Source organism: Zosterops lateralis (genome assembly GCF_965231275.1).
Source record: "Zosterops lateralis genome assembly, chromosome: 4".
Classification (NCBI taxonomy): domain Eukaryota; kingdom Metazoa; phylum Chordata; class Aves; order Passeriformes; family Zosteropidae; genus Zosterops; species Zosterops lateralis.
This window is the reverse complement of record NC_139765.1, coordinates 16515314-16532197: the sequence shown is the minus strand read 5'-3', so window position 1 is coordinate 16532197 and position 16884 is coordinate 16515314. Positions and strand designations below refer to the sequence as shown.

General features: G+C 38.4%; 1 protein-coding gene across 3 annotated transcripts in view; it reads left to right on the top strand.

Moving 5' to 3' along the window:
* The window catches only part of FGD4 (FYVE, RhoGEF and PH domain containing 4), a 109714-nt gene that overhangs the window by 5475 nt on the left and 87355 nt on the right, over positions 1-16884 (top strand). The window contains exons 1-2 of one of the 3 annotated variants that reach the window (XM_083860502.1): positions 2910-2995; positions 3556-3644. The exons of 1 other annotated variant lie outside the window; for it this stretch is intronic. In XM_083860502.1, coding sequence (XP_083716628.1) covers positions 3563-3644 — 82 coding nt within the window. In that variant the 5' untranslated portion in view covers positions 2910-2995; positions 3556-3562. Of the gene's footprint in view, positions 1-2907; positions 2996-3555; positions 3645-16884 lie in introns of those variants that run through there. One more of the 3 variants, XM_083860505.1, reaches the window with a different exon arrangement.

Sequence of the window (16884 nt, the reverse complement as noted above, 5' to 3'; positions counted from 1 at the left end):
GTGTTATGCATTTGATGTATAAGGTGTCTTCCCAGGATGAAGGATTTGTCAGAGGGAAAGGAAAAATATGGAGCAAGGAAATTTTAAAATGAGACACTTGTGGACTTTTCCCTCTAGTTCTATTAATATTGGGTAGATTATCTTAAAAATATTTCTGTTGAGTCAATATTTTAATCAAATTACTGACTGTGAATTTTGTAGCTGAAACTGTATTTCTTTGAGAGGAGAAAATGGCTTTCTGTTCCAGAATGAGATGCTGTGTATATTAGCTGTCCTGAACATAAGGCCATCTGGAATGAATATTTACACTTAGGTGATCAGAATGATCCTTTTCCTAGTGTTAAATCTGTGAATAAACTTTGCCTCCAGCTATTGATGGTCAAAACATTTTAATCAAATGCATAGCAATGGACAGCTCAAGATATTCAGGCCATTGTCAACAAACCTCTGTACTCCTGACAAAGGGAGAGAGAATGCTGCTTAGGGAGTGTATGTATCCCCAGAGCACCAGGTTGTGTAAATAAAGGAGGAAACTGAAAGAGGAATTTTTAATGGTTTCTTCAGCTAGCTGCTTTGGAAATAGCATTTTAACAGAGATAAGCCTTTAGCGGAAGAAAAGACTTTTGAAGTAAATGTAGGGAAGGGAGGATGGGGTTCTGTTGAAATGTTGGCAAGGAATGTAGAAATCAGATGTCCCAGGGTGCAGATACCAACAGCAGTAAGGTGATAGCAGAACATATGGAGAATTGAGTAAAAACAGGAGAAGGAAAATTACTGCTACAGTAGTCTGCAAAACTAGACATGTAAAGAAATTAATTTCTAATGAGCTTTAGAGGAATTTGCCACCTCTGATTGCACTGAAACTCAGTAAAATGAAGCATTAAATGTGTTAAAATTAGAGGCAAAAGACACTGAGTGAAAGGTAGGACAGAGCAATGAAACAGCATTTATTATAAGAATTAATGTTAAGTATGTCAGATGTTAACGTGAAACAAGTTAAGTAGCCTGTAAAGAAGAAAAATGTGGTGGAACTGCAGTGTGACGTGAAATTCTGTGATCTATTAATGACTTCTGAACAAATCTCTTGCAGCACAGGCAATAATGTAGCTTAGAGGTGTAGCCTTCCCTCATGGGTAACTGCAGGCACTTTCCCTCCCTCTCACATAGATGCTGGTGTGGCCAGAATTAGATGAGGCTAGGAGAGAGACAGTGGTGAACAATGATTAAAAATCACTGACTGGTTCAGTGGCTGAATTTCTTCTGGCCCTTTTGAGTGTTTGCCTTTCCATTAGCTGAGCATGTGGTGTTTCCGTTCCAGGCTTTTGGTTCTGCTGGTTGCTATTGGGGACTTCGTGGCACTTTAGAAGCAGAAGTCAGCAGAGAATTTTCTAACTGCATCTTCAGTGTATCTTCTGTTTCTGTGAAGCATGAGAGGCCTCAGCCTGGAAAACTTGAGAGCAGATTCCCCTGGCCATTCCTGGGGGCTTCTCAAGGTAGAAGATCTAGGGATCTAGAGTGCAGAGCTCCCTGGCACTGCTGCTGCTTCTTGGCTGAGTATCCTGACCTGACCAGTTGCTGTTCTTTGTGGGAACTGTCCAGTCTTTAAGCTCCAGCTAGTAAGCTGGGGTAGGGTGACTTTTTATTTACTTAAGGCTTCATCTTCCTTCTAGGCTGAGACATTTGGTTGCTTAAGCCCAGGAGTCTGTCACAGGCCACATAACTCTCTTGAATGCAATGTAGTATTGCCAGCTCACAGGAGAGCAGGTTCCTAGTTTCTCTTCTACCATGAAACAGGTATTCTAAATCAAAAATCAAAGTTAGTGTCTACAGCAGACTTTAAAAACTCCAAACTCCATAAATTCCCTGAATTGAAAAATTGTTGAAGCAAATAATATTTGAAGACAGGTCACTTTTTAAGCCTTTTGTCTTGTATCACAAGGGCTAGATGACAACTTGTTGCAGTGAGTTATTAAAATGCTTTTCCTCTTTGCCATCTCTTGCCATCATTCACTATCTTGTAATACTTCATTTCCCTAATTGAATACTAGTACATATGCTTTATTTATATTAACATCAGTAATTGAGTTAGGAAATGAAACTTACTGGCTAATTAGGTCTTTTTTCAGAAGTGATGAGTTAAGAATCAAAGCAAAGTCAGTGATACGGAAAAAGTAAATAGTTTTTGATAGAATTGAATTTTTTCTCAGTTTTATGCAATTATACTGCTATCAGCCTTTTCTTCAACTGACTCTTGCCAAAATGTCCGTGTCTTAATACAAGCATACTGTACATTCCATTTTATTCAGTCTGATAGTTCCTTATTAAGTGGTTGCATTTCATTTGTGAGGGTAGAATCTTTTTGTACTTCAGTTATTCTCCTATGGATTAGCAGTACTCGAGCATTCAAGAAAGTTTTGTGAGATGAGATACCTGGGGATGGCTTTCAAAAGCCTGAAAAATCTTAATTCTTAAAACTTTAAAAGAGGCCTTTCATGTCTTTCTGTCTTTAAATAAAAAGCTTGGAAATTCTTGCATAAAATGTAGTTCTGGTGAATGCTTTGCAAAACATCGGGGTTTTGTGGTATGTACAATAAAATCAGAATTGCTGTCAGTGTATAAAACTATTCAGCATTTGTGTTTTGGCTTATTTTAATGATAAGTATAGAGCAATGTGAATTTTATTAAGATGTACTTTAAACTTGAGAGCATGTTGCACCAATTTACTGCTAAAAGTCACTGTCCACTTTAGAAAGCAGAGTGGTTGTAGTGTAGTAGCACTGCAGAAGTTGACCATGCTCTGGTACTCTTAGCCAACTGTTGCTCTGTAATTACCTCCATGTGCTCTTGAGTCATGCATGATAATGCAATAAACAGTGTTCTTTGTAATCTATTAATCTATAACTGATCCTGGGGACAAACAGGCTCACCAGGCCTGCAAGTGAAGAACAAGCAGGTGCCTGAGCTGACTGTTAAGGTGCTCTTTAAGCCTGACAAGGTAGGTGAGACAGCAGGGGGTAATTGCACTGGCTTTTTTGTTTGTGGAGGGGTGTAAGCAAGTCAAAGCACAGCAACCCAAGAGGTGGGTTGTGCACATGTTCCTAAACTCCCCTACATCCTTTCCCTGCCCTGGATGAAGCATAGAGGGTGTCTTTAGAGCAACATTCCTGACATGCAGTCAAGGGTGAGAGAAATACCCAACTGCTGTGGACAGCCAACAGGAGACCTGGCTTGTGCTGGTGTTGGCTGCCCTTGGTCTTCAACTTCAGGGTGGAGAATTGGCCCTTTAATTGTTCATTTTACTTATTTTCTGATTAAGGACTACTTGTGCAGGGGATATATGAAAAACTTTTTGTTCATAGAAATGAGAACAATGTTAATATTGTGTGTGTTAATAAGGAATTTAAAGGAACTTCAAAACCCAAGTGAGTTACCTCTTCAAAGGATTTTCATGGAGCTTAAACAAACAAATGTCTGTTCATCATAACGGTGAAGAATTATTACTTCCTGGTTTTAACATTTGTTACCTTTTAACACTATTATGGTTGCTTTTCCCAGGTGGCCAATGCCAACTGTACGGTTCACTAGTTTTCTATGGAATTTTTCAGTGCTGTTGTCACCAAATGCAGTTGAGCTGCTGGAGAAAAGTAGGTTCACCCTTTTAAAACCTGAGTAGCATCAGTACGTTGTAATGTGGTATATATCATGTACCTTATCACTGTGTATATTGTGCCCTCTTTGCTAGGTCCCAAGTGCCATTTAGGTCTTGTCTGGGACTAGATCCTGATTAAAATAGATCTTAATTGAGTTTTGTGTCTCATGTAGCTTACAGAAAATGTTGAGATAGAACAATGGTAGGCTTTAAATGAAAAAGGGATCAAGTAGTTTCACTGTGCATGTCTTATGATTTGTTGATTTAAAGGCTTACATCATTTAGAAAACAGGAGTGTTTTAGGGGTGTTGCATGTATCTCAAACTGTCACATTACTTTTCTCCCCCACAGGGCTAAACAGTGTTGATTAAAGGCATGTGCCAAGCCCTTTACTGATTGCTTATGTTGTGCTGAGGTCAAGGCATCTGTGAGCAACATTTATCTGAAATACCATGCGGTATATGACAATGGTGAGCAGGACCAGGATTCTGTTATAGAAGACATCAGAAAGCATTCACAGCCTTCTCAAACTACTTTGATCCGGATATTTCAGAATCTTATTCTCTAAAAACCCATTATTTTCACTATGGTTTTCTTAGAAAATAATAATGTAGTCCTTTCAAATAACAAAGAAGTTTTAAATTGACAGAGAGAAAATGAGTGGTGTCTAGAAGCCTGGGTTGGTAATGCTGCTGAAGTACCTGCAATAGGGAACGGCTCCAGGGCCCAACAGTTTATAATTCTTTTCCAGTTCATTTGTTTAGGTGTGATATTAGGAATACTCAAATATGGTGGTTACAGAATCCAAACTCTCAGTTGCAGAGAGGTGATTCTAGAGAAGTGCAAGCCAAAACTCCAGTTACTGTGCTGAGACCCATAAAGTGTCACAAGTGTTCCTTTGCGGCACCAGCTTTTCCAATTGTTTCCTTTTGCCTAGAGATGGAGGTATTCAATAGATCAGGAAAAAAATTACAGAATTCTGTGTTGGAGTTGTTTTTTTTTTGAAGAGTTTTCTACAGGAAAAATGATTCCACTCTGTCTGCTGCCCTGTGTGTACAGTGCTATTGCTCACACCATTCCTGGCTTAGTAGAAAAAGAAAATAAATCTTTCACTCTTTCCTTCCTCTCACTGCAGGGAAGGAGATTAGAGACCTGAGCAGGAGTAGATGGATTGTTCTCTGTGGACACCATGGGAGTGCATATATTTAGTAATCATCATTTTCCACAGTGCTCCACTGAGCTCTGTTTGCTTGTACAAAAGTACTTATGGAAGAAAAAAAATCACTCCTGCCCCTCTCTGCTTCCCATACATTCACTGTCAGGATTCTCAGGTAGTTCTTTGTGCCCCTGTACACCCTGAATCTATAGTTTGGGGTGGAAATGGAGGAATTTCTCCAAGTACTTTTCCTCCTTCGGGAAGTCAAAGTAGCTGCTTGCTGTCCAATTTTAGCTTCAGTTTCAGGAAAGAAAAATGCTTTTTAAATATAAGAAATGGGACTGACAAGGACTATGTGCTTACAATGAGTGAGTCAGTGAGCTGACAGGCAACACTAAATGTGGGTAAAGCTAGCAGAGCTGGAAACTGAAGTACACAGAGCTGGGGGAATCTTAATCCTGCAGCTGGATTTTTTTTGTTTGTTTGTTGGTGGTTTTTTTGTTTGCTTGTTTTTGTTATGTTTTTTTCCTATGTGTGGAAAAGCAGGTTGTTTGAAGTTAGACTACAATTTTTGCTGTGGCACAGGATATAGAAGCAGGATCAGCCTTCTGATACGGGCTTTTTTCAGGTGTAGTACACAAGGGATTAGAAAAGCAGGAGCTATTCAGTAACTAAGGAGAGGACTGCATGGTACTGAAAGGATCCTATTCCTAAGGATTTGGTATTTTTCAATTTTCTTTTTTTATTTTTTTCTTGGTGCATGCATTGAAAGAAGGAAGGAGAATTTTGATAATTAGAAATAATTAAACTCTAATTGAAAACTTCTGAACTGCATTACAGCAGCTGCTAACAAGCCACATAAAATTAGATAATAAAACTCTGATCATGAAGAAGTACCTCCATTTTTACCATAAGCTCTTGAATTACATGTTCAAATACAGAACCAAATTTTGTGTGGAATGTATGTTTCTCCCCCTATCATTTTTCCCTATATGTGGATGTTATAACATTGAACAATCTCCAGTTTAAATTACAATTGTGTAATTAGTTATTTGGTGAGTATGGAAAAATCAACTCTTTTACTCTTTTCTACTTATTTACTTGGCGAGTGTGGGGTTTTGGGTTTGTGGGATGGGTTTTTTTTTTTTTTTTTTGCTTCTTGTTTTTAAATACTATTCTGTTCCCTAAGCAGAACTTAGCCGATACATTTAGGAATATAGAGGCAAAATAACTTTCTGAAAAGATGCATAATGTTTGTTTCTTGATTAGTGGATTGTGGAGAATGACTGCATGTCTTCCTTGATTCATTTATTTGATATTAAAAAAGGAATTATTTCTATTAATTCTAATTCAGGTGTTTGAATTAAAAAAAAAATAAGATAAAAGCACACCTGTATTTTACAACTCTTCAGAGATTAAAAGGAGGGTAACTTTAACAACCTTATATCTATGAAAAGAATATGAGTTTTGAAATTTAAAGCAGAATCTTATTCTACTTCTGTTAAGGTAATTTAAAGTTAATAAGGTCATTTATATTTAATAACTTTATTCTACTTCAGTATCTTTCAAAACATTACCCATGTTGGTTTACACAGAGAATTATGCCCTATGTTGAAAATGTGAAAAATCAGTCCTAGTACATGATACCTATGTAAACTTAAGATATGAGCAGCTGCATTTTTGCTCTTTATTGACAAATATCAATAAAACAACATGTAAGCAATAACAGATGATATTTAACTTCATGTTGTTACATAGACTTAAATAGGTTCAAAACAGGCAAGTGAAGTAAATGCAGTAATTTTTTTTACATTGTAATTGAATTAAAAACCTTATTTCCCTCATGGTATCTCACTGAATTCTCCACCAACCTTGACTAAAAAAACCATAATAAATTGCTTTTGTGCTGGAACCAGGAAGGGCAGGCTGCAGCGTGTTCACCACAGCAGCTGTGAACATGCAGCAGTGGGGATGGCAGGACTTAGAGGTTGGAGTATTAAAGGTCTCCATACTGCTGGATCCCTGGGCCATGGCAGTGTTGTGTTCTGGCAGGAGGGGCTACTGTGAATCTCCAGCTGGCTGTGGCTCAGCAAAGCTGGTCGGGTTTTCCTTCCTGGACTAGCAATTGGAGGGTTGGGCTACAGTGAGTGTTGTGATTTAACAGTGTGGAGGAGTATAAGATTGAACTCCTTAGAGGTCCTGAGCTTTTCGTATTCAGAGGGGGGGAAAAAAAAGGCAAACTGATAATAGCATTAGTTATTTATGCTTTCTTTTATCTTCTTTTATAGGCATCTTCAGATAGAGCTCCTCACTTCAGCATAGTTTTTAACAAAACAGCAAACTGACTTACATGGGAGAGAACTTAATACACAAGCTGATAGGAAAAGGGGAACAATTGTGAACTAAAAAAGGAAGAGATTTAGATTAGATGTTAGGGACATATTTTGTATTCATAGGGTGATGAGGCACTGGCACAGGTTGCCTGGAGAAGGCATGTTGAAGGCCAGTTTGGTTTGGGCTCTGAGCAGCCTGGTCTGGTGGAAGCTGTACTTGCCCATGGCGGGGGTCTTGGAATTAGATGATCTTTAATGTCCCTTCCAACCCAAACCATTCTATGATTTTATGGATGTTCATACACTGAACTTTTTTGAACTCTGAAAGTCTTGACACTGACCTACAGCCAGTAAGTCAGGTTTAGTTTCTCTAGGTTTAGTTTAACTGTGAATTGTCTGCAAATATGCTGTCCCTCACAATGCTGTAATTCAATAAAAATGGTTGTGCTGAGTAAATTGGCTTTGTCATATGAAAGATGAGGGGGCTTCTGACCTCTTTGATGTATATTTACATAAAATTAGACCTGGTCTTTTTTATGATCGGGTGAGAGAAATATGACCAGGTAGAACATAGATTTGTTTCCCACAAACTTCATTCAAAAGGTCTCTCTTTCACAGATCAATCTGCGATTAATTGTAAAGTGATTACAATGAGCAATAGCTCAGCATGATAGTTTTCTTTCCTTATTTCAAAATCTAGTATGAAAACAGAACAACTTACCTGCATATTTCTTTCTTTGAGAGGGGCTAACTGTGAGATGCGGCTCAATGATGAAAATTTGGAATTGAGGATAAATTGTCTATGGAAATGGATAAAAAGTAAAATATCCTTAACCTTTTAGTGGTTTTGCTGTAATTCCTGCACTATGCTTTTCATATCTGCAGTGTGGTTACTTACGCTGGGTAGTGAAACCTTTCTAAAACTCAGTTTTGCTTTCTGCTTCCATGGCAATAGATGCTCTAAAAAACAAAACCAAAAAACCCCAAAGTAAGTGCAGATGCACTTCTCATTTTCCCAGTGTCTGTGCAACTTAACACTTTACCTTCAGGGGCTGCTTGAAGAGCTCAAAGAGCTCTCTGAATTCCTTAGTGCCTCTGCTGATGGTTGGCAAAATTTGTCTCAGCAATTTCCTTTCCTGTCCCTCCTCTTTGTGACTGAGCCACATGGCACAAAATGATAAACAAGTTATTTGCTGTAGTTTTTTGGATATGTGAAGCAGATATACTTGTCCAGTGTGCTTCCATCTAAATAAGAACAAATGATTCCTAGGACTGTTTTGTCAAATTCTAAGCCAAAACACTGGATCCTTTACTATGTCATGTCCCAAATTTAGTAAATTTTTGTACATTTTTATTTTATTTTCAAGCAGCCCTGTATAGCAAGTAATACAGTTTTGAATGGATTGAGGTTCCTTACAACCTATTTCTTCAAACCCATAATGTTTTCATTTGTAATATTCTCATTTGTATATGTATTTTTTATATCAGGAACAAATCATCAGCCTTCAAAGGTTCTGAAAGTATTTCCTTTGATAAAATATTTTTGACCTGTTTATCTTAGTCTGTGCGATAAGTATAGTTTTACCTTCAGAATTGTCTTCTCTGCAAAAGAAATTTTAGGGGATCAGAACTCCATTTTCCTTCAAAAAGAGGAGGCAGCTACTATGTTTTATTTGATTGATATCTCCATCTTATTGCACAAATAATCATTAAAGCTTCGTATTGCTGTATAAACCACTGGAAAGGACTATAGAGAAGAAGATTGCAGGTGATGTTTCTACATTTTTAGGGTGTTTTTACACTGCAGACTATTAAATTAGAGATACAGGAACTACTTATCAGATTACTGATTTGGTCTGCTCTGCTGATACTGAGATTGCTTTGAGAGCAGTGTTGTGAAGAGACATCCTTCAAAACATTGACCCAGTGGGAAATGAATACAGAATATTTCAGCAGCGGGGCTATTCCAAAACTGTTTATAAGAGTTCATAACTGTACTTGCAAAACTGAGAAGCAATTGCTATAAGCTGAGCTTTCTTGGTGTCCTGGATCTCAAAAAAAAAAAAACCACCCCAAAAACCAACCCCACAAACAAACAAACAAACAAACAAAAAAAGCCCCAAACAAAACCCAACAAAAACCCCTTCTTCCTTCTACTGAAGCTGGAATAAGATGAAGTATATTTATGACCATCTTGTAAGTATTTTCGATGTAGATGCTTTGTTTTATAGATAACCTGGCAAGGATTAGGTGTGGGTGACAAAAGTTCCACTTTCTATTGAGGTCAGTTCACTCTTTTCTGTAGAAAGGATAGGGAATGCTCAGCAGGCAATGATACTGCTCTGCAGGGAATGATGAGTGCAGTCTAACAATATATTCCTCTGGTAGCCACAGTGCTGTGCTTTCCTTTTGTCTGGGTAGAGTTTTACTATTCAGATACTGAAGTATCTGCCTTCTGGAGGAGGTTGTGCATGGAGACAAAACAGTAAATGTGAAGTGGAGGTGTTCTGAGCTTGTGTGGGGTCTTGCCATCTTTCTCTGCATCCACAGATAAAAGCAGAAGGTAAGAATAAAGCTCTTGCTTTAGAAACCTTTCAACATATTCATAAAACAACTGAAGAGTGCAATATTCTGGTGGAAAAAAACAACTCTCCCTCTCATTTTGGCCTTGAAAACCACAAAAGGAAGTGAAAGAGACAGTGAGCCCTTCAGTGTATACGTTGTGCAGTCACCTTGGGTGGTGGCCCGGAGGATATAGCATGAAGCCCGGTGCCTGGTGTAGAAAGAATCTCTTTTGACCTAAGGAGAAAATGTGAATCCCTGATTTCTTACCAAATGCTCATAGATGTCTTCACTGGTAAGTAATTAAGTTCCTGTATGTAGACAAGAATCCTTCAGGAAAATAGGGTAGGGTGCAGCTATCATAATTTTCTATAGAGCTTCTTTTCTTAAGGCAACTATTCAGTGCAGCAAATATTTAAGCGAAAAAGTAATCAGGGATTTGTTTACTGAGAAACACTGAAGAATAAAAAGAAAGGGGGGGGGGGAATAGAAAAGTGGTATTCTATTCTGCCAACAGTGTGATTCAAAATTAAATTCCTGCCTGCAGTTAATTGGGATTGATTGTCTGTTTCTAAATTATGCATAGGAAAAGCAAAGGTATTACCTCAATGGGGTTAATCAGAGACTTGTGAGTGCAAGTTTGAAGTTTTCCATTCTGCAGCCAGGATTTTACATACAAATGTAACAGCTAAATATCCTGTTTTTCTGAGATATTGAGATTGAGCTCTTCTGAAAACTGCTTCAATAATTTACAAGTCTGAATATTGGATTTTTATTTCTAACTTTAGACATGTAAACCAACAGATTCAGGTGCCTAATTTGGTGGATTAATATCAGTGAATACAATTCTAGGTATTTTAACTATTTTCAGAAACCCAGAAGAGCCTATGTATAAAAACAAATTGGTTTCTGCCCCTTTTCAGCAAGTGAAATTGTCAGTAAAAGCCAAATGTAAGGTGCTGAGCAAATGGCTTCTGTGGACAGCTGAGGTTTCTGCTGCAGTGAAAATGCAAGGTCTAGAATGCCGTAATTAGAGAGGGTAGTCAATACTTGTTAATGAAGGTAGTGCTTCCGATCTGTCTTTGAGGGAGGAGCAGAGCAGTGCTGCCCTTCCTGCATTGTCTTATTGACCTGCTGCAGCAGCCACTCTGCTCATCCATGGAATAATGGACATGCTTTCTTTAAGAATAAATAACCTATTTTCCAAAAGTGCTAGAAATAGGCCAGGAAAGATGGAAGGTGCTTGGGACTGCAAGGTATATGGGTACATAATGCATGTGTGCAATTACAAGGGGTTTTGGTGAGATTTACAAGCTCCAATAGAGGCCTTTTAAGAACAATTTCTCTATTTTTTTAAATGTGACTTTCATTTTTATTAAATAGCTCAGTCTAAAGGGTTCGTGCATAACTTGAATGAGGGAAATTTAGTCTGTGAACAACTTGCTGCTGTGAAGAGATAATAAATGAAATATGAGGTGTTTGGCAGACAAGCTTCAGAAATGTTTCAGTGATTTACTTCTCTGGGAAAGACTGCTGTCACGTAATTCCATTAACTGTATGACATGGCTATGCAGTAGTCAGGCATGTCACTGCCCTTGAGTTTCCATTTTGTCCACTCCTTTATTTGTGCTGTTCCCATTAACTGTTTTCCTGCATCTTTCCTGGGGTGCCAGCTCCTCGGAGGTGATCAGAATAGTCAGCTTGTGGCACTGACCTCTTCTGTGTTGTAGCTGTCAGAATGAGTTTGTGAGGATCAAAGATGGAGAAAGGGGGCTCTATTAGAAAACCAGTCTTTGCATGGCATTCCTTTCAAGGCTATTCTAAGTCTGGTTTAAGATGAAGAATGTGTCACTGAGGTCTCTGCTATGCCATTTAGTTCCACAATTATGGGAGAAAGTACCAAAGATGGAGAGCTGCTCATTTTCCCATGAAAAGGGAAAACTACCACTTATTTCCTTTTAGAGCAAGGTAAATCAAAGGGAGAACTTTTGGGAATTCTCCTATGAAATGTTTGTACATTGTTTTAACCAATTTTTTTCATTGTAGGTATGTTGTCATGTGCAAGAAAAACAAGTACAGCGCGCCACCCCCCACCCCCCCCCCCCTTCCAAATTCTGCTTCTTCAATTTATCATGCTTTTTTATGCTTATTAACACGATTTGGTAGCAATCGAGGCTGTTTTTAGAAGCTCTTAGAGCACTCTAAACATCCTGGGTAAGGTCCCGATATCTCAAAATACTCAGAGCTACTTTGTACAAAGTAAAGCGTCTCTTCCTTCTGCTGATTCCTGGGCTCACAACGTTCATGATTCCCAAATATACCACTTGGAAGCCTGTGCTGACCTCTATGGATTGACTTCTTTAAAAATGCTTCAGTTGTTGAAAATATTTTATTTCTCAATTAATATTTGGAACAATGAACACTTAATATCCTACTGCCGTTGTAAATGGAAAAGCCGTTTTGGAAGTGACTTCTGTCAGGACTGCTCTAACTTAGGAGTTGCAGGATGGTCAGTTACAGACCGCTGGTGGTGGGTTTTAGATTGCCATCTTAATCCAATGGACATTTTAAACTTCTTTGCCATGGTGTTTGCAAAATGGCCACTTAACCCTGAGTGAGTTTTACCTGGTGATATATTGAAACCACTTGTTGACCTCTTTTTATCAATGGTTTTCCTTGTAGATGATTTATGTACTGGTGTTCACAGTTGTTTATGTTTTCTGCACTAAACTCAGTGTGGTGAGATCTGAATGTAGAGCCCACTTCAAACAACACTTCTGTGCTCAAGATAGAGGGTTAAGTCTTCAGCCAGACCAGAGCCATAGAAAAGGCGGTGTCTTTTACGTTGGTACATATGGGGAGAGTAAAAAGGGTAGGAAGTCAAGCTTTTGAGTACACTGAACACCACCAAGACTGAATGCTGCTCTTCAGACTTATTTTTCCACTTGTTCTCTTTTTTATAAATCTGCTCACTGTACTTGAAGTGTAGATAGGGTCTTATTTGGGAAAACATAACCCCAAAGAACAAATCTTATATGACTAAAGAATGAGCTACATTGGTCTAGCTGCACTTTTTGACAGATGAAAAGCCTTATTTTAGATATTTCCTCTGCTATCTTGCTGGAACCGTGAAGTCCTTCTCTTTCAATGCAGCTATGTGTGGTTTGAAGCAAGGAGGGAAGAAAATGATGCTTTAAACAAGGCATTTGTGTCATTGTAAGAGTTCTGGGAACACAGCGTAAAGAACTGATGTTCTGCATATGGTAATACATTTTCAATGGAAAGTGTTTGCTTAGAAGAAAGTATATTAAAGTAATGTTGCTCATTTCAGTTCTGTAAATTTTACAGAAGCCAGGCTGGGGTACGAGAGTCCAGTTTTGGTTTTGTAAATCCAAAAAACCAAAGCACAAATGACTGCTGCACTTATGTTTCTAGCAGAAGTTGTCTTTCACATGTTTGAAAAAAACAACCTTCCCATCTTCCTAAGCTGCTTCTTATATGTCTAAAGAAACCAAGACAAACCAAGCCAACTACAGTCAGAGAACTGTAATTTACACACAGTGGAGATATATGACAAGTTTGTCTAGGTTTTAGGCTTGCTATGTTTCTGCTTCCATACTCAGTCTCAGCTGTTGCTGAGCCCTTCCTCAGCAGGGGAGGCTGATGTAGGAGGTGTGAGGGCAGCTCCTGTGCTGCTCCTGTGCAGCTGATGTCCCTCAGGTTCTCCCAGAGACACCTTTTCTGCAAAGCTCAGTCTGCTAAGGTGGTTCTGTCATATGCTCTTTTTAACTCTTATTTCTTCTTTCCTTCTGATTTCCTCAATGATCTGAGCTGGCCATAAAAGTTTATATTCTCTCCTGATCTCCTGGGACACTTGGAAGTCCTTTTATTTGAGATACCTGCCACAGTTCAAGAAGTCCTAGATCTTTTCTCTACTGCCTTGTTGTGTGATCTTCCTGTGAATTTTTGTCTTTAGGATCCTGACATTGCCTAGAAATAGCTCATGGTAATTCTATTTTATTTTAGTCAGCCTGCACCATAACTGTAAGATCTCTGGAACATAAAGACTGTGATCACAACACTGTAACTGGAGTGAGAAACAAATTTAATGAAATATAGTCCTTAAGGTTCCCAGGTATCATCCAGGTATCTCAGAGAATAGCTTGGGGGTTTTTTTTGTGAAACTTGTGCCCGTTTTTAAACAAATAAACAAATAAAAATAAACTCCCCAAAGTAAGCGTTCCTCATTAGTACTTTATGTCTCTAAAATAGTCAAAATGAAACTGGTGAGCCAGTGGCAGTGTCTGCAATTAGGTTTATTTTTAAAACTTTTGTCTTTTTCTTGAATGTATTCCAGATATGTATTCTTATCTTCACACCTCTGGAAGATGCAGGGAGTATCAGATAGATAATTGTAAATCTGATAAACTTTCTTTGCACTTTTACACATCTTGACACTTAAACTTTTAAAAATCGTATGCGTATTAGTACATGGGAAAGGATGGGCTAAGAAACACATCTTTTCTTAAGAAGGCACTTTTAAACTGGCTTTTGCACTATGAATGTTAATTTTATTCTTTTTTTAATTTCTCTTGAATGTAGTCTGTACCTACAGAAAGCTTCTGTAGTGTCCTATTCTGTGTTTAGTTTTTCTTTCTCTTCCTGTGTCCCTTGATAAGACTTCTGAGGTGAAGTAGGATATTGAGGTTCCTGTTTCATGGACCAGCTTTTCTGTAAATAGGACAGTAAATAGTCGGCTGGCTGCATTTTCATCAGGAAGTTTATAGTGCCTTAGAGATTTATCTGTCACTGAAAGTAACATCCATGCTGATTGCTCTGAAACAGCAGTGAAATACAATAACCATGACTGAATTGCTGCCGTTTGGATAATGGTGGAGGGGAGTACTACAAAATAATTAACTGCCAGGTTCCAGTAGAATTCTGCCCTTTGTTTACTATCATGCTTCTGGTTTCCAGTGGCTTCTACTTTTTGTCATGCTTGCTACATAGGTATTTAAGCTTTTATGACAATACCGGATGACAGTCATCTCGTCTTTTGGCAAATTATCACTTTCAGTGCAGAGTAGCTCCCCACACACATTGAGTGCTACTCACTCTTGTTACTACAGAAGAACAAAATTGCATCTGTCTCTTCTCTCAAAAGTGGTAAATTTTAGGTCATATGGTCGCTTCTGATTCAAGACAAAGGGTGGCAGAATTCCTGGCTAAAAGTTTGTAATCTGGAATAAATGTTTCCTGGTTGTCTTGAGTGGTTAAAATAAATGTCAGCTGATTGTGGGGGTGTTAAAGGACATGACACTGTGCATATGGATCTGGGTTTCTTCCTGCATCTGTCTTTGCTAGGCTTTTTTCAGCTGATACCCTACGTGATGTATTTGAAACCTAAATGTAGATGTTATATAATGAAACACTTCTTTTGTTGGTTTCTACACCTTTATATCACTTCTTCCTTCATCATCTGTTTGAGGGGGTTTCTGCTAAACTCTCAGAAATATCACAAGAATATCTTCCTTCATTGTCTCTTGATATCCATGCTGTGCCATACAGACAGATTTTTCTCTTAAAAATACTTACTCTGAAAAAAGTAGTTTAGTTTCAAGCACAATGTTATATGATCTTTTTAGTTTGTTGGTTGGTTGGGTTTTTTACTAGATTTAGCCCTTTTAAATCCTAAAATACTTGTCAGCTTATCAGCAATGCTTCTCTAAAATATCAACAAGGAGTATTGCTGAGAGCTCTGTACATGAATGATCTTAAAATACCAAGAGAAATGTTGTATCTGCTGTCTTCCCAGAAGCCCCGTACATCACCCGGTAAAAATAGATTAGTGATGACATAGTAGTAGCAAAATTCTCAGTCTAGAAGTTGTTCCCTTTGGAGTGGGATGTGCAGAACTAAATCCAGACAGGCACATGGGAGACTGGCAACCCTGTGGGTAGCGATGTGAGTGGGGAAAAAAGCAACATGGGTTGCATTTTTGGAATAGCTCTTTTGATGCTGAACCTGGGAAATCACAAGATGACTTCTAACAAAATTCCTGGGATCCTGGAAATTTGCTGTCTTCTCAGTGGAGTTTTTCCATACAAGGTCAGTGTTTAAACTCCCTAGTGGCATTTTTCAAATATATTTTTAGAATAGCTAACTCTTTAAACTTGGCAGAGACAAGCAGCTGCAGCCCTAAAATGATCCTTGGCAGCTTATTACCGCTTTCCTCAGCTGGCCAGTTTTCCTGTTGTTTTCCTCTTCCCGTTTGTGTCAGGCAGTTGGTGATATTTATTTGTCCTCTAATGGGAAAGCAGTTTCCTCTATCCGGTATTAGAACAAAATCTGATTTTTATTTTGATTCTTGAGTCCTTTTTTTTCCCTCTCCCATATGACTGCCTAAAAACACCATGGGTGCCATCAAAAACTTCATGTACATTTTTCTTGCCTTATAAATATCTGCACAGCCTCAAGTTATTAATGACTGTTTCTTCCTCCGTGTTCTTAGTAAGTGGATTATTAATGCTGGAGTTATGCACATTGAAGTCTGCACAGAGAATTGAGGAATATGTTGAGTGAGGACACAAAAATTCATTGTAGAGACTAAGATTTTGAACTTAGATTTCTTGAAGCAATTCGGTATCTTACCATAGGAATTTTTATTTAAATTTGGGTATGGACAGCATGGTCAGAGGGTTATTCTGGAGGTGGCTTTGGCTCCCAAAGCCAAAGCTCTATTCAGTAGTACTCTGGAAGACACTAGTCAGTTGATAGACGAGCCAAATTGCAGACAGGGAAAGAAAAGGGATCCCTTTTTTCCTGGGTTAATCCTGACATTAATACTGTTCCATACTGCTGTGAACTACTTAGGCAATGGAACGCAGAGCATCTTGCAAAGCAAGTTTGGGGATTATATTACATGAAGAGTGAGCAGTTGATATGGGTAGGGTAGGGATGCTTTTCAGAAGGACTTTGTCAGACTGGAAAAATGTATTCAGAGGACCTCCATGCAGTCCATTATGGATAAAATAAAAGTTTTACTGTCCCTGTTGGAAAAACCTCTGTGCAATAGCAGAAGTTGGTGTTTGGAGAGCAATGCACATATCGGGAGCTTATGAGACAATAACATGCCTTTGTCCACCAACTCTGTTGGGTCATGGAAAGTGAGCCTGTTAGACTCA